Source organism: Barbus barbus (assembly GCF_936440315.1).
Source record: "Barbus barbus genome assembly, chromosome: 7".
NCBI classification, from domain to species: domain Eukaryota; kingdom Metazoa; phylum Chordata; class Actinopteri; order Cypriniformes; family Cyprinidae; genus Barbus; species Barbus barbus.
Genome location: NC_136735.1, coordinates 24,464,150 through 24,480,576, shown reverse-complemented (window position 1 = coordinate 24,480,576; position 16,427 = coordinate 24,464,150). Strand labels below are relative to the sequence as shown.

At 37.7% G+C, this 16,427-nt stretch overlaps 1 protein-coding gene across 2 annotated transcripts in view; it reads left to right on the top strand.

Annotated features, from left to right (window-relative positions):
• The first annotated feature begins 11,082 nt into the window (after positions 1-11,082).
• LOC306873097 (slit homolog 2 protein-like) overlaps positions 11,083-16,427 on the top strand; it is an 87,457-nt gene continuing 82,112 nt past the window's right edge. For both annotated transcript variants that reach the window (XM_079422132.1, XM_079422131.1), the window contains exons 1-3: positions 11,083-12,352; positions 13,284-13,355; positions 15,105-15,176. In XM_079422132.1, the coding sequence (XP_079278258.1) occupies positions 12,195-12,352; positions 13,284-13,355; positions 15,105-15,176 (302 nt within the window). In that variant the 5' untranslated portion in view covers positions 11,083-12,194. The remainder of the gene's footprint in view (positions 12,353-13,283; positions 13,356-15,104; positions 15,177-16,427) is intronic.

Genomic DNA, 16,427 nt, shown 5'->3' with positions numbered 1-16,427 from the left:
CATTTCATATATAAACCTTTCAATACATTAAAAAAAAATTGTCACCTAAACCCTTTAGGTGTAATATATTTACTTTCAGTAACCCTTGTGTTTTCAAGTTAATAGTGCAATAATTTAAAAAGTGCAATAATTTAACAAAATGTTGACATTTTTACTGATTTGAACTGCGATGTGACATCTAATGTCATATGAAAATGTCTCACATTGCTACGTCTAGACACAAAGAACAGAGGCTCTACTGCAAATGGATATACTTCTAAGAGTGTTCACACTTAGATTCAGTTTTTACACTAACTAACTAACACAGGTTACAGATTACAATACAAACATGTCTTCACTTTCAACATTTCAAACTTTGCTTTTACCGTTCCAAATCCTCAAGCAACCTTTTATTATGGCAGAATATTAGTGAAAGGCTGTAAACTTCTGTCCACAGAAATATTGGAAAATTATGTGAATGTAAATAAAGATATCCTAGTGCACATTGCTTTCCCAAATGTATGTTAAACTCAGAGCACTTACAGTGATGTAGTTCATTAGAAAATGCATCTACTGTGAACCGAGCCACTCTGAAAACACAGTTTATGATAAGCTGCACGCGTGTAAATGAACACAAATGCTGCTCTTTACGTTAATACATGCAGCAGAACCATTTTTACCATATAAATCTGTAATTAATAAACATAATTTTATAAATAAATATAAGAAGCTTAATAAAAATAAGTAAATTGTTAATTGTTAGTTCATGATACATACATTAAAGTGATAGCTCATTAAAAAATGAAAATTGTGTAATTTACTCACCCTCAAGTTGTTCTAAACAGGGAGGTTTTTTTATTCTGCAGAACACAAAAGAAGATATTTTAAGCAATGTTTGTTGCTAAACAGTTTTGGTTACCATTGACTTCCATTGAATGGAAGTAAAAAAAAAAAAAAAAAAAAAGACATTGAGACATTTTTCAATATACCTTCTTTTATGTTCCACAAAAGAAAGAAAGTAATGTATTAACACTCGAGGGGTTGAATCTCGAGGGCTGAATATGAGACCTTTGCTCTAAATATTGCTGTTGTTGATGTCACATAACATGCCATATCCACAATTTTAGTGAATAATCGCCATAAAAAATGCTGTAAAGTTCATATATGAGTTTATGCTCACATTTGCACAATACTTTCAGTCTTTAAATATTACGTATGCACTGAAGCAGGTGTGTCTGTCATTGGAGTCATACAGTATTGTGTATTGTATTCAAAATTCACTGGACAGTGTCCAGCTAGCTGTTGAGTACATCAAGTGCAACACGCATACCACAACTAACCATCTGTTACACATGCAGAAAAACACACACAGGGAGAAACAAACACACTCACATTCATGCCCCCATCTGCCACGCGGCTACATAGACATGCTTCACGCAGTCTTGTACAAGCATGTGGACATACACACACACACACACACTCAGGCATTCAGCTTGCCTCAGTTTCACTTGACAAATAGCGCAGATAGACCTAAGCCACCTCAGAGCGCCTTTCTTCCTTCCTTTTTTTCTTGTCTCGATGTTATTCTGTTGTTTCTTTTATGTACAGTAAAGGTGTGTGAATGGGGAGGGCGGAGGAGACAGAGAAATTCCAGGGAGGGAAAAAGCTTTCCATTCAAATGCAGGATTATTATTGGCTATTGCTTCGGGCCTCCCTGAACAATCGGCAACACCATTCATTCTTAACGCTCAGAGACGGATCCAAACGTATATGCACACACACATACACACACACACCCCTATACACAATTCCTAATTCTCATAAACACTTGCAAGCAAAGACAAGTGGGCTTTACCTAAACATCTGCCTCCTTCTTTCTTTCTTTCTTTCTTTCTTTCTTTCTTTCTTTCTTTCTTTCTTTCTTTCTTTCTTTCTTTCTTCCTTTTTGTCCACTCTATTACAATCTTTATTTTGTTTCCTTTTTCGGTCTTTCTCCGTGATTTTGGTTGTGAAATACACCAGGCAGCTTTCAATGGGCTGAATATAACAGTCTGGGGTGCCCACTTCACTTATGCACTTTGTGTGTGTGTCTGGGACAGTCAGTGTGTGTGGATGTGCTCTGATGATAGAAAGGTACCAAGTAGGCCTTTCTGTTTATCCACCCCACAGAGAAAGAGAGAGAATATAAGAAGGAGAGAGGTGGTTGATTGTTTCTTTTGCAGACGGATTTGGAGTGGGAGTCTTATTGATTTTTCCCACACTCCTCTCTTTCTCTTTTTTCTCACTCTGCTTTTCTCTCCACACCCTCAAACTATCCTCCAACTTTTTCCTCTCCTTTTCTCTCCTTCCTTCATTTTACCTTAATTAGTCAGAGCACCTGACAGTCTGCCATTATGCTAATAAAACATCATATTAAGTTATAATGTTGTAAGATCCCCCTCTGTCTGCCACAGGTTTGGTCAGTTAAAGTTTCATAAGTTTATTACAACTCAATTTCCTACCTAAACACATTCATGTTGTCACAGAAACTCTAAATGCAGTTGCTTTTAAAGCAAATGGGAGGTAGAAATGTTCCTAAAGCAAGATTTTTATGGATCTTTAAGGAATATTCCAAGTTCAATACAAGTAAACAGCCTTTGTAGCATAATGTTTATTACCACTAAAAAAAGAAGAAGAAAAAAAGTTAGTTAGGCCCTTACAATGGAAGTGAACGAAGCAAACTATAAAGGCTGAAATGTCAAGCTTCTTCGTAAAAACACAAAATCTTCAATTAAAATATATGTATTTTTTGATCTGTCAAGCTGTTTATTTATCATTTTTAGTATGTACGTAGGGTTTATAGTGTTGCATTGTCATGGCAGCAAAGTTGTTGAATTATATTTCACTTTACACAGAGTAAAGTTTGTAAGCTATTTTATCTCAAGAAAATCATGATCATGTTGTTTATTTTTTTGCTTACAAATTGGCCACTTTCACTTCCATTGTTGCCTTACTGTAACCCAGAGTATTTATTTATTTATTTATTTAAAGAAAAGGACAGAAATACTGGATTTAAGAAAAGCTGGATAATGACACTACCTTTACAACATTGATGTTGGTTACTGAACAGAATTGAATCAAAATTGAATTGAATTGACTTGAGCTGAATAATGACACTGTTACCAGCTGCTTATACCTGAACTGAACATTTCATCATTGATGAACCTTGCAACATTGACAGTTATTTTCCTGTTTATTAATATGAAGCTGCTTTAACAGTCTATATTATATGAAGTGCTATACAAAAATACATGTGACTTCAAGCTGTGTAGTGTTCATGCTGACACATACAACAGTTTTTTCATGCTAAATAACCAAAGGCAGTTGACACTATACTATCAGAGTATCAGCAAATAACTGTTGACATCTGAATAATTTCAGCAAATTTTCCAATTGACAGTAACTGAAGCAAGTAATGAGATAATGAAGAAAAAAAAATAAAGAGATGAGAGATTACATTAGTAGTTATGTGGAACAGCAGTGTGCACGCACTGAATAGGCAATGTGTATTTGGACAAATAATTGCATTCTGCATGTTTACACAGAAGTTCATGATATCATTATAATGCTGCCATGCTGCTGAGGTCGGTCGCTTTCTGATTAAAGACATGTGCAGTCGCTCCCTCTCTTTATCTCTTCATCTCTGTCTTCCATCTGCAAGACCCCCCATCTCCAACTTTCCTTAGACAAAACTTCAGTAAAGCTAGTCAACCTCCAGTAAATAGGTAGCATTAGTTATTGAAATGCCTGTTGCTCATTTGTTTTAGCCACTATTAAGATCATGTGGAAGTTACTGTTGTTATTCCACCGAAATAGAGATTGTATCAACATGCTTGTATCGCCTGTCTTTAACAATTGGAATAGTTGAGATGTTTAACTGTTTAGTTGTAGTCTTTTGTAGAGCCTGAACCAATGCACATACCTGACAGCTATTGTATGAGAAGGGATTTAAGTCTAGGGCTTGTATTGTGGTTCACACTTGGGAGGAAATGAAACATTTTGTTTAAGTGGAAAATATCGACATGCCATTCAAACAAACATAGTCATAACCACAGAGCAAACATGCCTTCTTGACTACACAATACTCAACAAAACAATTAACAGGAAAACACCTGAACTTGGAATGTGGAATACTTTGTTCTGTCTACCTTTATTTTCTTTGCTGTCTTTCGCAGTATACAGCTGACATTTTTCCAGACAACTGTTAATAGAGATTGAAATATCAAACATAGAGTAGGATGGGCTTTCAGAATGCCATAGGTTTCATTTGTATTCATTTGTTCCTGGGTGCATTTTTGACTGACTGTCAATTAAATGTGTGTGTGTGTGTGTGTGTGTGTGCGCGCCCATTTTTGTGACAAATGAGGACATAAATTTGTATAATGACAAGGGTATGACATAGGTATTACAAGGTGACTTTTCAGGACATTACCCCATGTCCCCACTTTTCAAAACGCTTATAAATCACACAGAATGGAGTGGATTGAAAAGCTGAAATAGCACAAAGTTTCCTGTAATATATAGGGGTAGGGTTCGGTGTAGGGCAATAGCACATAGAGTTTGTACAGTATAAAAACCATTACGCATGTTGGATGTCCCCACTTTTCACAAAAACAAACGTGTGTGTGTGTTTGGTTTTTAAACCAGATGTCACTATACTTGAATATTTTAAACCCCTGGCTTAAAGGAAATTGTATTTGTTTTGATTCACAATCTCTCTGATAACATATCTAGTTGTTTGTGGCTGTTGCTTTTTGGCTGTATTTTTATTATTCACTTTTTTCAACCTTTTGCAGGCATGAGCCGTTGAACGATTCTCTATTATGTTCTGCAACCAATCCGAAATGTCCAGAATGGACCGGCATGTGCTCGCAAAATGACACAGAGGCCGGAGCGTCCCACTCTCTATATTCTGAGCAATGCCGCTGTATGAAAGAAAACTCACGGGACGAATGGGAGTGCTGTGTGGTAGCGAGGGTCGTGCATTGCCAATTAATGAGAAATGTGAGCCTTCTGCTGAATGAGTGAGTGACACAGACGTGTGTATGTGCGAGGTAGGGCTGCACGATATGTCGCATGCGATTGTTATGAGCATCTCCTCGTAAAGCCGGTTCTGTGATTATTAATAAACCTCCATCACCTGTTCTCAAATGGAGCAGCATTTAATACACAGAGCCGTAGTTCACTGACAAGCTACGCAATATCATGTTCAGTATCGCAGGTGATTCATCGGCGATTCTGAATGCGAATTGCGTAGCTTGTTGGTAAACTACGGCTCTGTGTATTAAATCGGCACTCCCCTTCTCTGCACCCTCTCGACAGGAAGAAGACTTTTACTCTGACGGAGGAGCGCCCCCCGCGACGGCCTCTCTTCTTGAAGCTGTGCCTCATCTTCGGTGCCCTCTGCCACAGAGTTTTGGTGCAAAAATAAGGCTCCAGGTCCAGCGCAGATAAAGCTGAAGCAGCGGGAGCCCGCTTCGATGACTGGTTGGAAGCAGACGACAATCTGCTTCGTGATGGGGGCTGCCCTGCAGCCCGGTGCAGCAGGAAGTGACTCATTGCCTTGGAGCGTTTCTTGGAGTGATAGCCTCCACGGTGTCTCCAAAGAGGCCGGAGGGAGATAAAGGAGCGTTGAGCAGTGCCTTCCTGTCCATGTCTTCAGCTCGGAGCATGTCAGTCCCAGATGTCGGTGGAGCACCACAATTTAGCTCATGCACTGTCCAATCGCCTGGGTTGTTTTTTTCATGGCTTTTAGTGTAAAATCTGTTGTTGCGCATAGGTCCTTAAAAGCCTCAGGATCTACTCCACCCTCTTCCAAGGCATTCAGTAGCTGTGCCTGAAAAACTTGGAGCACTGCCATTGTGTGAAGCGCTGAAATCGCTTCTCTGGAGGCGTTGTAGGCCTTGTCCGTGATGTGTGCGGTCAGACGGCAGGGCCTCGATGCCAGCGTAGCACCTGCCTTCAGAGAGACAGAGGTGCGCGGCGATGGATTCCTCGACGGGTGGAATGCGCGTATATTCCCGGGCTTCCACCCTGTCGACTTTGGTGAAAATTTTCAACCTGCCGGGATGAGTGCGAGCCGATTGGGACCAAGTCAAGGAGGAATGGGGCTTGCTTCCTCTGAGCGGCAGCTCGGCAGCCCGAGTGAAGAAACCACGAATTCAGCTAGCTCTTAGCTGGTTCATCGGGGGATTCCCACTCCAGACCGAGATCGCTCACGGCCCTGGTGAGAATCTGGACGAACTCGTCCTGGAATGCGGCGTGTCCATCCAATTCAGAGTGCTCCTCTGGAGTGTGGGCTCAGTCCTTCTTGAACACCGTTAGGGACATCGCCTCGTCAAGATCGTCATCCCCTTTTGCGCCAAACGAGATAATTAAGTTATAAGAGAGAAATCGATGGGCAGCCTCTGCATGGGCGAGACTCAGGCACAGGATTTAGAACTCGTAGGTGTCCAGGGCCTCGATGGGTACCGAACAGAGTGTGCAGACGTTGGACATGCTGGAACGCCGAGAGGGAAATCCGTCTTCTTGAATCTTCTCCACATCTGTCTTGCATCTGAGGAAATAGTCCTCTGACAAATGTGCTGCACACACTCGAATATTTGCGTTGTACTGCTCTGGAACAGTGTTGTAAATACAACTTAACCACTGATTTCTAGTTGTGTCCTCTTTTGGAATACCAAACAAAGTAGTTTCGCTTTGACAAGGAAACACAGCGTCTCCAGGACATGGCGCCGGCAGCAGCAACAATACTACAGCGAGAATAATAGTTGCGCCTTCTTTCATTGCGTATACGTTTGGGCGGTGTTATGAAAATATCCCCATATCGTGACGTAGAAATGTGGGGGCGTGTTTGAACGAGCCATTTTAGGGGGGCGTGGCAGAGTCATATGGCCTCTGTAATTCTCTTTCATTTCTCTGAAAACCTCTAAAGATCAAATAAATTGTCAATGAAATGGTGCAGCTAAACAAGTAAAATGGCTACAGTAAATAAACAGTATATGATATCATAGAGAGGACCCCCCCCCCCCCCCCCCCCCCCGAAGACCATCATGACTCTGTGTCAAGGTCAGTAAGTCAAAAATATCAGGAATCGTATGTATATGTTACGGGATTTAGTGGTTGTATTAAAAATAAACAAAGGATCACGAGAACGAAGTAGCATCAACACACTTTCCTTTAATGAACGTTAAATAACATTAAACTCAGGCAAAGACAAAGGGAGAACTGAGGACTTATAAAGGAACAAGAACAAAAGAGCAAACAAAATGATTAAAACAGGTGAATGGAATAAATGATGATTAACCAAACTAGGACAGGAAAAAACAAATATGGTCAAAACAGAACTGAAAGGAAACCGACACGTGACAGTATAAAGCCACTTAGGGTAAAATTTTAGTCTTAGATTTGTAAAAAAAAAAAAATTATAATATATATATATATTAAGAATTAATTTTATTGTTCCTAGACTTTAGAATAAGTTTGATTCATATCAATAAATGGACTGTTACAGACTGTTTTTTAATTTAATGCAAGTGTTTTTTTTACTGTATTTGTAATGAGATTATTATAATAATCATTTATAATTTAGTGATTTAAACTGTTCTGCTGCATTTAAACTGTGGACAAATTGTTGTCTTATAGTTTTGATAGTTTTGTAAAATCTTTTGCGTCCAAAGAATACACTTACATTTGTATTTATAAGCTTGTAGCTGTTCAGAACATAAGATTTAGTTTCTCAAGCAATTAATTCAATAAATAATTGTCAGTTTAAGTGATTATCAAAATAAATTTTACAGTGTGCTGTATATTTTTATTTAAAGCTGGAATGCCACTTTTGTGATACTCTTGCAGGCCCTTATGGGCTGATTCAGTGGTTTAGGTCAGACATTTTGAGTTGACATCCTTGTAGTTCTTACTTTTAGGATTTAAAAGTTTGATCTGAAAGTTGATTTTAGCTCATTAAAAAAGCTTTTTACCTTTTAAGAATATCCATATTCTTTTTTGACCATTTTATAATAAGGTAATTCTTATTTTAAAATGTCCTATAGTATAACTCCACAAAAAAAACATAATTATATTTATGAATTTAAGATATTTGTAAAACACACTTGTTAGCTTGAAGATATATATGTATCTTTTGAAAAATAAAATAAAGATTCATGTTCAAGGTGTAAAGAAAGTATGTGATGGTTACACCACATGAAAAAGTTTTTAAAAACGTATAACTAAAATACAAAGATTACATTTCTAAGAATGTTGGATGATTTTTAACTAGATTTAAAAAGACTTTACCATTTTTTTACTTGTCTCGTTGTTTTATTTGTCATTGACCATAAACTGATGTTGGAATACAATTTTAAAAGGATTTGCTTCAGTTATAATCTAAAGGCCTTTTACTGATGTTTTCACACTTTTTAAATATTATCAGATGTCCTGTAGGACACAGTAAAAAACTACAGATGTATGTATATTAATCAGCCTAAACAAGTGCCATTTAAGACTAAATTAATTTTATTTTCTACAACAGGCTTGTCATTCAGCTAAGACTTGGGGTACTGGCAGATGTTCATAAAGAACGTTTAGTACTTTACCATGTGGTCGAGTTTATAGACTGACACACACAGACACAGACTCACAGAGAAGGACAGTGTGCAGACTAACATCCATCTGGAAATGTGTTTACTGCAGTCTAAACAACTGTAAATTACAACAAACACAGGTTGTAAGATCACTCTCAGTTTCTTAGTTGCTTACACTTCCTTTTCCATCTCTCTAGCAAACACAGAAACACTCACTACCACATTTCTGGTGTTCAGTGGTAATTAGAGCAGATCAGATCAAAGCTATCAGTTGTCACCTGTCATCACACCTGCCTTTGTATTTAACAGAGCTAAAATATTATAGTACCTCATTTTACTGAGTATAATTCTGTAAGCTTACTTTAATCATCGATTTACTTCATTACCCTACATTACTTAACATCCCTCACACTAATTTTAACCATTTTGCTACCAGTTAATTCCAGGCACTGATTCAAACACAATATATGACTGAGAGTGTGACGAAAAAGTTATTTTTTCATAACTTAGTTTAAACATGATATTTCCAATTAATTTGTCTGAATTTGTTTCTGTGAAACAGTTGCACTAAATAGAAAACATCAAGTTCTAAGATCAGAACTGCTGTATAAACTTAGGTGCCCTTTGTAGTAAAAAAAAAAAGAAAAAAGAAAATTAACATTAACTCCGCAAAGCCTGACACATGAAATCTCAAAAAAATGAGCACAAATTTGCTGCAGTTGTTATTTGTATGACCAAAAAGTGCTTGCATTAATCATGTAACAGTAATAGACTAATTACATAAAATAAATATCAGTTGTCACTCTAAATCTGTTTTAGTACGATGATATTTTAGTTTTAATGACCAAAGCTGGTTAGAGGCAAAACATATAATGCAATGCAATATGATGAATGAGAAATATACAAATAATCATTCCTCAAAAGCCTGTTGTATCATATTCGATACATAAATTTTAACATTATTTTCTAAATGATGTATGGATAATGAAAAAAACCTAAGATGCTTCAGTCCACTAACTGTTCATCTTGAAATATTGTTAACCATATCAAAGGTATTCTTATGTTTACTCTATAAAATCAGTAAAGTTTTCACAGCAAGCAGACACTTGCAGCACAACCTGAAGTGGGACATTTTTAGAATTATCCTAAAAAGACCTTTACTTGCTAAAAAGTATAATTTATCAATCACATGTCATGTAGTAGATTGTGTACAATGGGTTTTTAGGCAAAGTTTGGATCATGTTGATAATAATATAGAGGCCTTATAAATATGTGTATGAAATAACATACAGTAGGCTTTATAGGGTAAGGCTACTAATCACCTTAGTACCTCACATTATTAAATTTACATCAGTATGGACAGAGAACCCAGACTCTGTGAGGCCCATGCGATAGCCTACTCATTAGGTCTGGGGGAGGGGACTCATAATCATTTTGTCCTGGGCATGTAAGGGATGACCAATATCTCAATAACCTTACTCTAACAATCAATCTACTCTTATACCTCATATTACAAAGTATACAGTATGTCTTACTCAACCTACCACTCTAACTCAGTAACCTTTCCTGGCCCATCAGTATACCACAATGCCTAACATTACTAAATATACACTCTAAGTAAAGGTTCTTTATTAGCATATATGTAGCCAAGAAAGGAACTTTAACATACATAACATCTTTTTATTGCACAAAAGGTTCTTTAAATTATTAAAATGATCTTCACACTAAGAAAAAAAAGGTTATTTTTTTTTACCTCAAACTCATACTTGACAAACAAGTAAAGGGAGTATTGTAGGTTGGTTTTAAAACAGGAATTTTTAATTTAAGAAATTCAATAAGAAACATATATCAATTTAAAATAGCTGTGTACATGAGAATGAAAGAAAGAAGGAATGAATGAATGAACAAACGAATAAAAAAATAGTCAAAAACATATTTTTTAGATTAGTGTGGGTATAATTGTGTGTTTCAGCTTCACAGGAGCTGCAGTTGACCCTTGACCTCTCCCTACCCTGCAGGTGCATACTGAGAAGGTGATTGAGGTCATTCCTGCTACCTTACTTTGCTTCTGTCTCCCAGGCAAAACTCTCCACCTCTCTCTAGTTTTGGTTCCTATTATTGTTAACTGGAAACTGGGTTCAGATCTGTAGATACTCATCTGTAATCACCTTAAGCAGCTTAGACTGATTTAGACAGTTTCGAAACTTTCCCTGCAATTACAAAACAGCTAACCATCCATTTACCTCATTCACAAGAAAAAGAGAGAGTGTGAAAGCGAGAAACAGATGCTGCCTCACTTGTTAGCTCTCTGTGCGTCACTTGCGCATCGGCTACCGTCTTTAGACTGCTCGTGATAGCTGTTCATGTCCCTAGAGCGGAAGTGCCGTAGAAGGTAGACGGCTCGGGCTCTGCGGCCAGCGGGGCGGATCGAGGGGGTGGAGCCGCTCCCGGTGTATATAGAGCAATTCCATGTTAGTCTGACAGAGAGAGAATCCCGTGTCCAAGAGCCGCACTTCACCTAAAACAACTTGAATCCGAGCGTGAGAACGGAGAGAATCAAAGCACAGGAGTTCATTCACTGCATTGGTGCATGCATGGGAATTATTTGATTCACTCACTCCAGGAAAAGCCCATTTAGTCTGCAAGTTCATGACTTCAAAGTTGGGATTCTTTAAAAAACAGGCTATTCCTACCTGTCAGATAGACTAATGTGTTTTAAGTGATTCTTTAAGGTCCGAGGTGTCTCGGTGCAGTAAGCTTGAAGGACGGGTTTGACTGTCTTCTGGCTGGACTCGGTACCCGTGTTGGATCGAGAAATTGTGTGTGATTCCGTTACCGAGTATTATCGGTGTGCGGGGCTTGTTTCCACACTAGAGGCGCCGCCTTTGCTCTGAACACACACACACACACACACACACACCCGCGCGCGCGCCATCAGGTGCCAGAGAGATACACACGCTTCCTATTGAGTAGCTATTCGAGTACAGCCAGATCAGCGAGGATCACCCAGGACTTTACCCGGCACCGTGTTGGATTTATAAAGCATATTTGTCCCTGTGTGACAACATGATGGATGCATGAGGGCGCGCGAGATCAATACACCCAATTAATCAATACCCTCTAAGCGCATGTGAAGATCAGCTCCGCTGGATGTGTGTGACCGCATCTCTATCACCAGGTGGCTTTTCAAGTGCGTGTTTCCAAGCGCGTGTCTCCTGTTGGCGTAAATGTGCGCATAAGGGGTTTTAGGAGCCATACAATCAAAAACGCAGAGCTACAATGCGCTCAAGATTAGTTTAAACTTTGGTTTGCGGCGGAATCGTCTGGATCTGGACTCTAAACTCGCGTCCCAGTATAGAAGAGACTACGCAGACCCCAGATGGGAGCTGATCTGGATTGAATTGTGATTTGTTTCCCTTTATAAAGAACAAGGGAAAAACATTCCAGGCGGAGGAGATTACAAGTGTTTTCTTCTCAAAGATAATTTGTTGTGACTCCTCACATTTTTGGATTTAAAACTCCTGCGCCTGCTCTGGCGCAACTGTTTCGCACCGGGAATTTCGTGTTTTATCAGAACTTGAGGAAACAGCAGTGATGTTTGTGTTAAAAGCAGTGGTGCTATATGCATTGCTCGGCGGGGCTGAGGCTCAGTCGTGCCCGTCTCAGTGCTCCTGCAGCGGGACAGCGGTGGACTGCCACGGGCAGAGTCTGCGGAGCGTGCCGCGGAACATTCCCCGCAACGCTGAGCGACTGTGAGTGCGCCGAAACACGCTACATTAACACGATTGCACTGACCAATACTTTAATATAGTCATACCATTGTACATTTATTATACATTTGAGCCACAAAATTATTCAAAAATGATAAAATTACAGTCAGCATGCACACAGCACGACCAATACTCTTAATATAATATATATTCATAATATGCATTATATAATAATATTTATCCGTGTATGTTATTCAATTTAGCTGTTATTAATTCTTTATAACAGTGTACATTTAGTATAATAACCCACACAAATGATATTATTCTGTTACATGCTTTTTTTTTCTCTTGAAGTGCTGTCATCAGAACAATACCAGAGTGTCCTTTTCTATTACACTCACGCATGTCTCTATCTGTCTCTATTGGGATTCATTAATTAAACTGGCATGAAGTTTAAACATAACCTGCGCTGCTTTGAGACAGCAAGAGCCAGAGAAGCTGTTGAACCAACAAAGACAGTTAAAATCCTACCTTTTATTTAATTATTAGAATTTCAATCACTCCTGTGCTCTGTTTAAAACTGTGATATAAATATTTGGTTGGGTAGCTGTAAGTAGCTGTCATATAGAAAAGCAGGTTTCAAAAGCTACATGACGTTAATTGGTCAGGATTGCTGAACCCTGACCAGAATTCAATTAGAAACCTGCTAAGAACTCATCCACAGTCTAGCACACCATTAATGATAAAATACACTCACGGATGGTGCATGATGATGCAGATGATTTAAGCAATCTAGCATGCTCTCGAACACATGAAATGCATTTTAGTGTAGGCCAGTGTAATGAAGTGCCCAGAAAAGAAAAAAATGATTCCTAGCATCATTTACCGCTTAATGGCCTAATTTAGACTTCTTAATTATGGCTAAATATGTTAGTCATTATTCATCATTTTACCCCCTCTCTTCTTTCCACAGTGACCTGAATGCAAACAATCTGACTAAAATCACTAAGGCAGATTTCGCGGGACTGCGGCACCTCAGAGTTCTGTAAGTACTCAACTACTTTTTAGAGCTAGTAAGAACTAGTTATTATTAGTTTTCTTATTTTGTTTAGAATGCATATAACCCCAAAATGTTTAAAACGTGTATTTTGCATGCAAAAAGTTATGTAGGCTAGATTCTATCATAGAAACAACAAAAAAGTTAAAGTGCTTAAATATAAAATATTTCGCTTCATCAGGCTAATTTTAAAAATACCTTTGTTAAATGTAATTGTTTAAATGTAAATATTAATCTATTAAATATTAATGTAATATAAATGTAAATATTATCTAATGAAGTTAATCACATGCACATATATGCAGATATTTATGTGTATCAATGTCTACATTTCCATTATCTAGCAAACATATTTGTCCCCAGTGGTCCCACTATTAGATAAATGCCAGTGAATGCATTATGCCAAAATACCATGGCTTGTCACAAAATACATTGTTCTGGATTTCACTGGTGGTTAAACACTTGTAGTATATGCACACTTAGAGCAAACAAGTTTGAACAGTGAAGCTTAACGAGGCAGCGAGCCCACGATTGTCAAACACAAACAAAGACAGCATTTACACAGAAAAATGATTGCGTTATTGGAATGTGAAGTGCCTGTCTATATCTTTCTTTCTATCTTCTCTGCGTAAGCGGGAGATTTTGTGAATGTAAATGTGTGAGATGGAATGTGTGGGTGTGAATGTATATGTTAGAGACATATAGAGAGCTCATGTAAGAACAGGTTTGCCCTTCCACTTGGAGGGTAGTATTTAAGCTGAAGACTTTCTCTCTATCACACACATTCTTTTCTCTTCCTCGCTCTCACTCTTAATTTTTCTTGCTCTTATAAGACATCACTAAAATAATCTGTATCTCCAAACTTGTTGCATCTAAACTGCCACATATTCTTGATTCATATAAAAAAAAAAAAACAAAAAAAAAAAAACAAAGCTCTGACATAGTGTATTATTCCTCCTTCTGTGTGGTTGCAGATGCTTTTTAGAGTGTTCTACTTCAGATTTATTACATATACTTCAAATTAACACTTCTTGACATCCTTCACAGATGTCTCTCACATATGTGCTCAGTCAAACAGAAAATTGTGAAATGTGAGCTGTGATTTCTCATGTAGGGTCAATTTCTAGCTACAGAAGGGTTAGATAATGCATCGGTGTACCTCTGAATGATGTTATAAATATATGATTCCCATACTGCAAGGGAATACATATGAAAGTTCACCTGGGTATCTGTGATGTTGTAAAGTACTGCTATAAAGACTCAGTAACTGTGCCAAAGCTGAGAAAATTGGCAATGTTGTTTGATTTAGGGATTTGATATGAATTGCCACGCTTTTATTATTATTTTTAAATCTAAATCTGGGCGCAGTCGAGAAAAACCTGTGTGTTACAGGACAAATCACAGACTTCAGCCAATTCACAAAATTTTGACAAGCGCTTTGCTTTTGTAGGAAATGGGGCAGTTATGTTATTTTTTTTTAAATCATAGTCTAAGTATAGATGTTGTATTTAGACTGAGGTTAAAAGCTCTTATTTACGGTGGTTTTATAATGAGAGGAGGGTCTCAGATCATGAGATATCCTGTGAAATGGTGTTTGTGAAAACTATTTGCGGACAATGAAATGTAAAGTGCTCTCTTTAAAAGAGCCAAGTATGTGCTGACATATTAACTGTTTAAATCATCATCAGTGACTTGTCTTTATTTTGGTCTCTCTCTCTCTTTCATTTCCATTCTTAGGCAGCTAATGGAGAACAAGATAAGTTCTATTGAGAGAGGGGCATTTCAGGACCTGAAAGAGCTGGAAAGACTGTGAGTGACTAATGCACATACACTCACACACATACACGCACACAAGATATGCTGCACTGGCCGGTAGGGCTAAAAGTCAGTAGCGTATTTGTGAGTTAACATTAACGGTGTGACCTGCCGAGTATAATTAATTGCAAAATGACATTACACAATCAAGTGTGTGTTTTCATATATTAATGGTGGACATTGTATGTTGTGGGCATGTGTGTGTGCGCACATTGTGGTCAGGATTTCATGGAGCAACATTTTTGTCTGATAGCCAACCCAGCCTCAGGGGAACACACACATGCGCAACTAACTCTGGCACACACAGCCCTTTAAGAGAATGACACTGGAAGCTGGAATGGAAATGGGAATTACGCTCATAAGGAACCCCCCCCCCCACTTTTTCTTTCAAGCTTTTACCCCCCAGCTATTCTCCATTTTCAAACCATATTCATTCTGATGGCCTTTAAAAGGCTGTAAAAGAGATCTGACATTGTCTAAGTCAGATCTCTTTGTCACTGACTTAGACAATAGTTTAGGTTTCGTCAGTTTCTTAAAGTGGTGCACTTGGTGTACTGCAGATCTCCCTTAATACACTCCCTTACACATATTACACAATATGAGACAAATTAATATAGAGCAAACACGGAACAGAATTAGCATTTTTGAGCCATGAGCTCACTTGAGAAATTTCTAATGGGTTTTCAGAAAAGCAGCTTTCCATTTATAGTACTAAAAGGTCTCTGGTTAACAAGTTGCTATGGTTGTCTGATTTGTCCAGTATATAAACTCAAATCCTTGTTGTTTAGTTTCCTTATGTACACTGTAGAAAGTGGGAACTGACTTTTTCTACCCCTGAAATTTTGTTAATACATTTAGGTCACTTCAGTGACTTTAAAGTATTTTTAAACTGAATAAAATCTATTTATATGTTACAGCATAGAACAAATTTTTAGATTAACATTTTTTTCAATGTATTAAATTGTTAGGGACATTCAAGTCAACAATGCTTTCAAAATTAATTTTTCAGTTATAACTGTGTCTAAACTGTGTTGTACTACAAAATTATCTGACTCACTTTATGTGAAGATTTTACTACCATGTACTTGTCTTTAACGATTATGTACTAACAATCATTTGATACCACAAACTTGAAGTGTACATTTTTACAACATGAACACAATAAGTACATTATACCTAACATTTATATATATATATAAGTATATATATATATATATAAGTACATATTCTCTTCAGATAATGTTC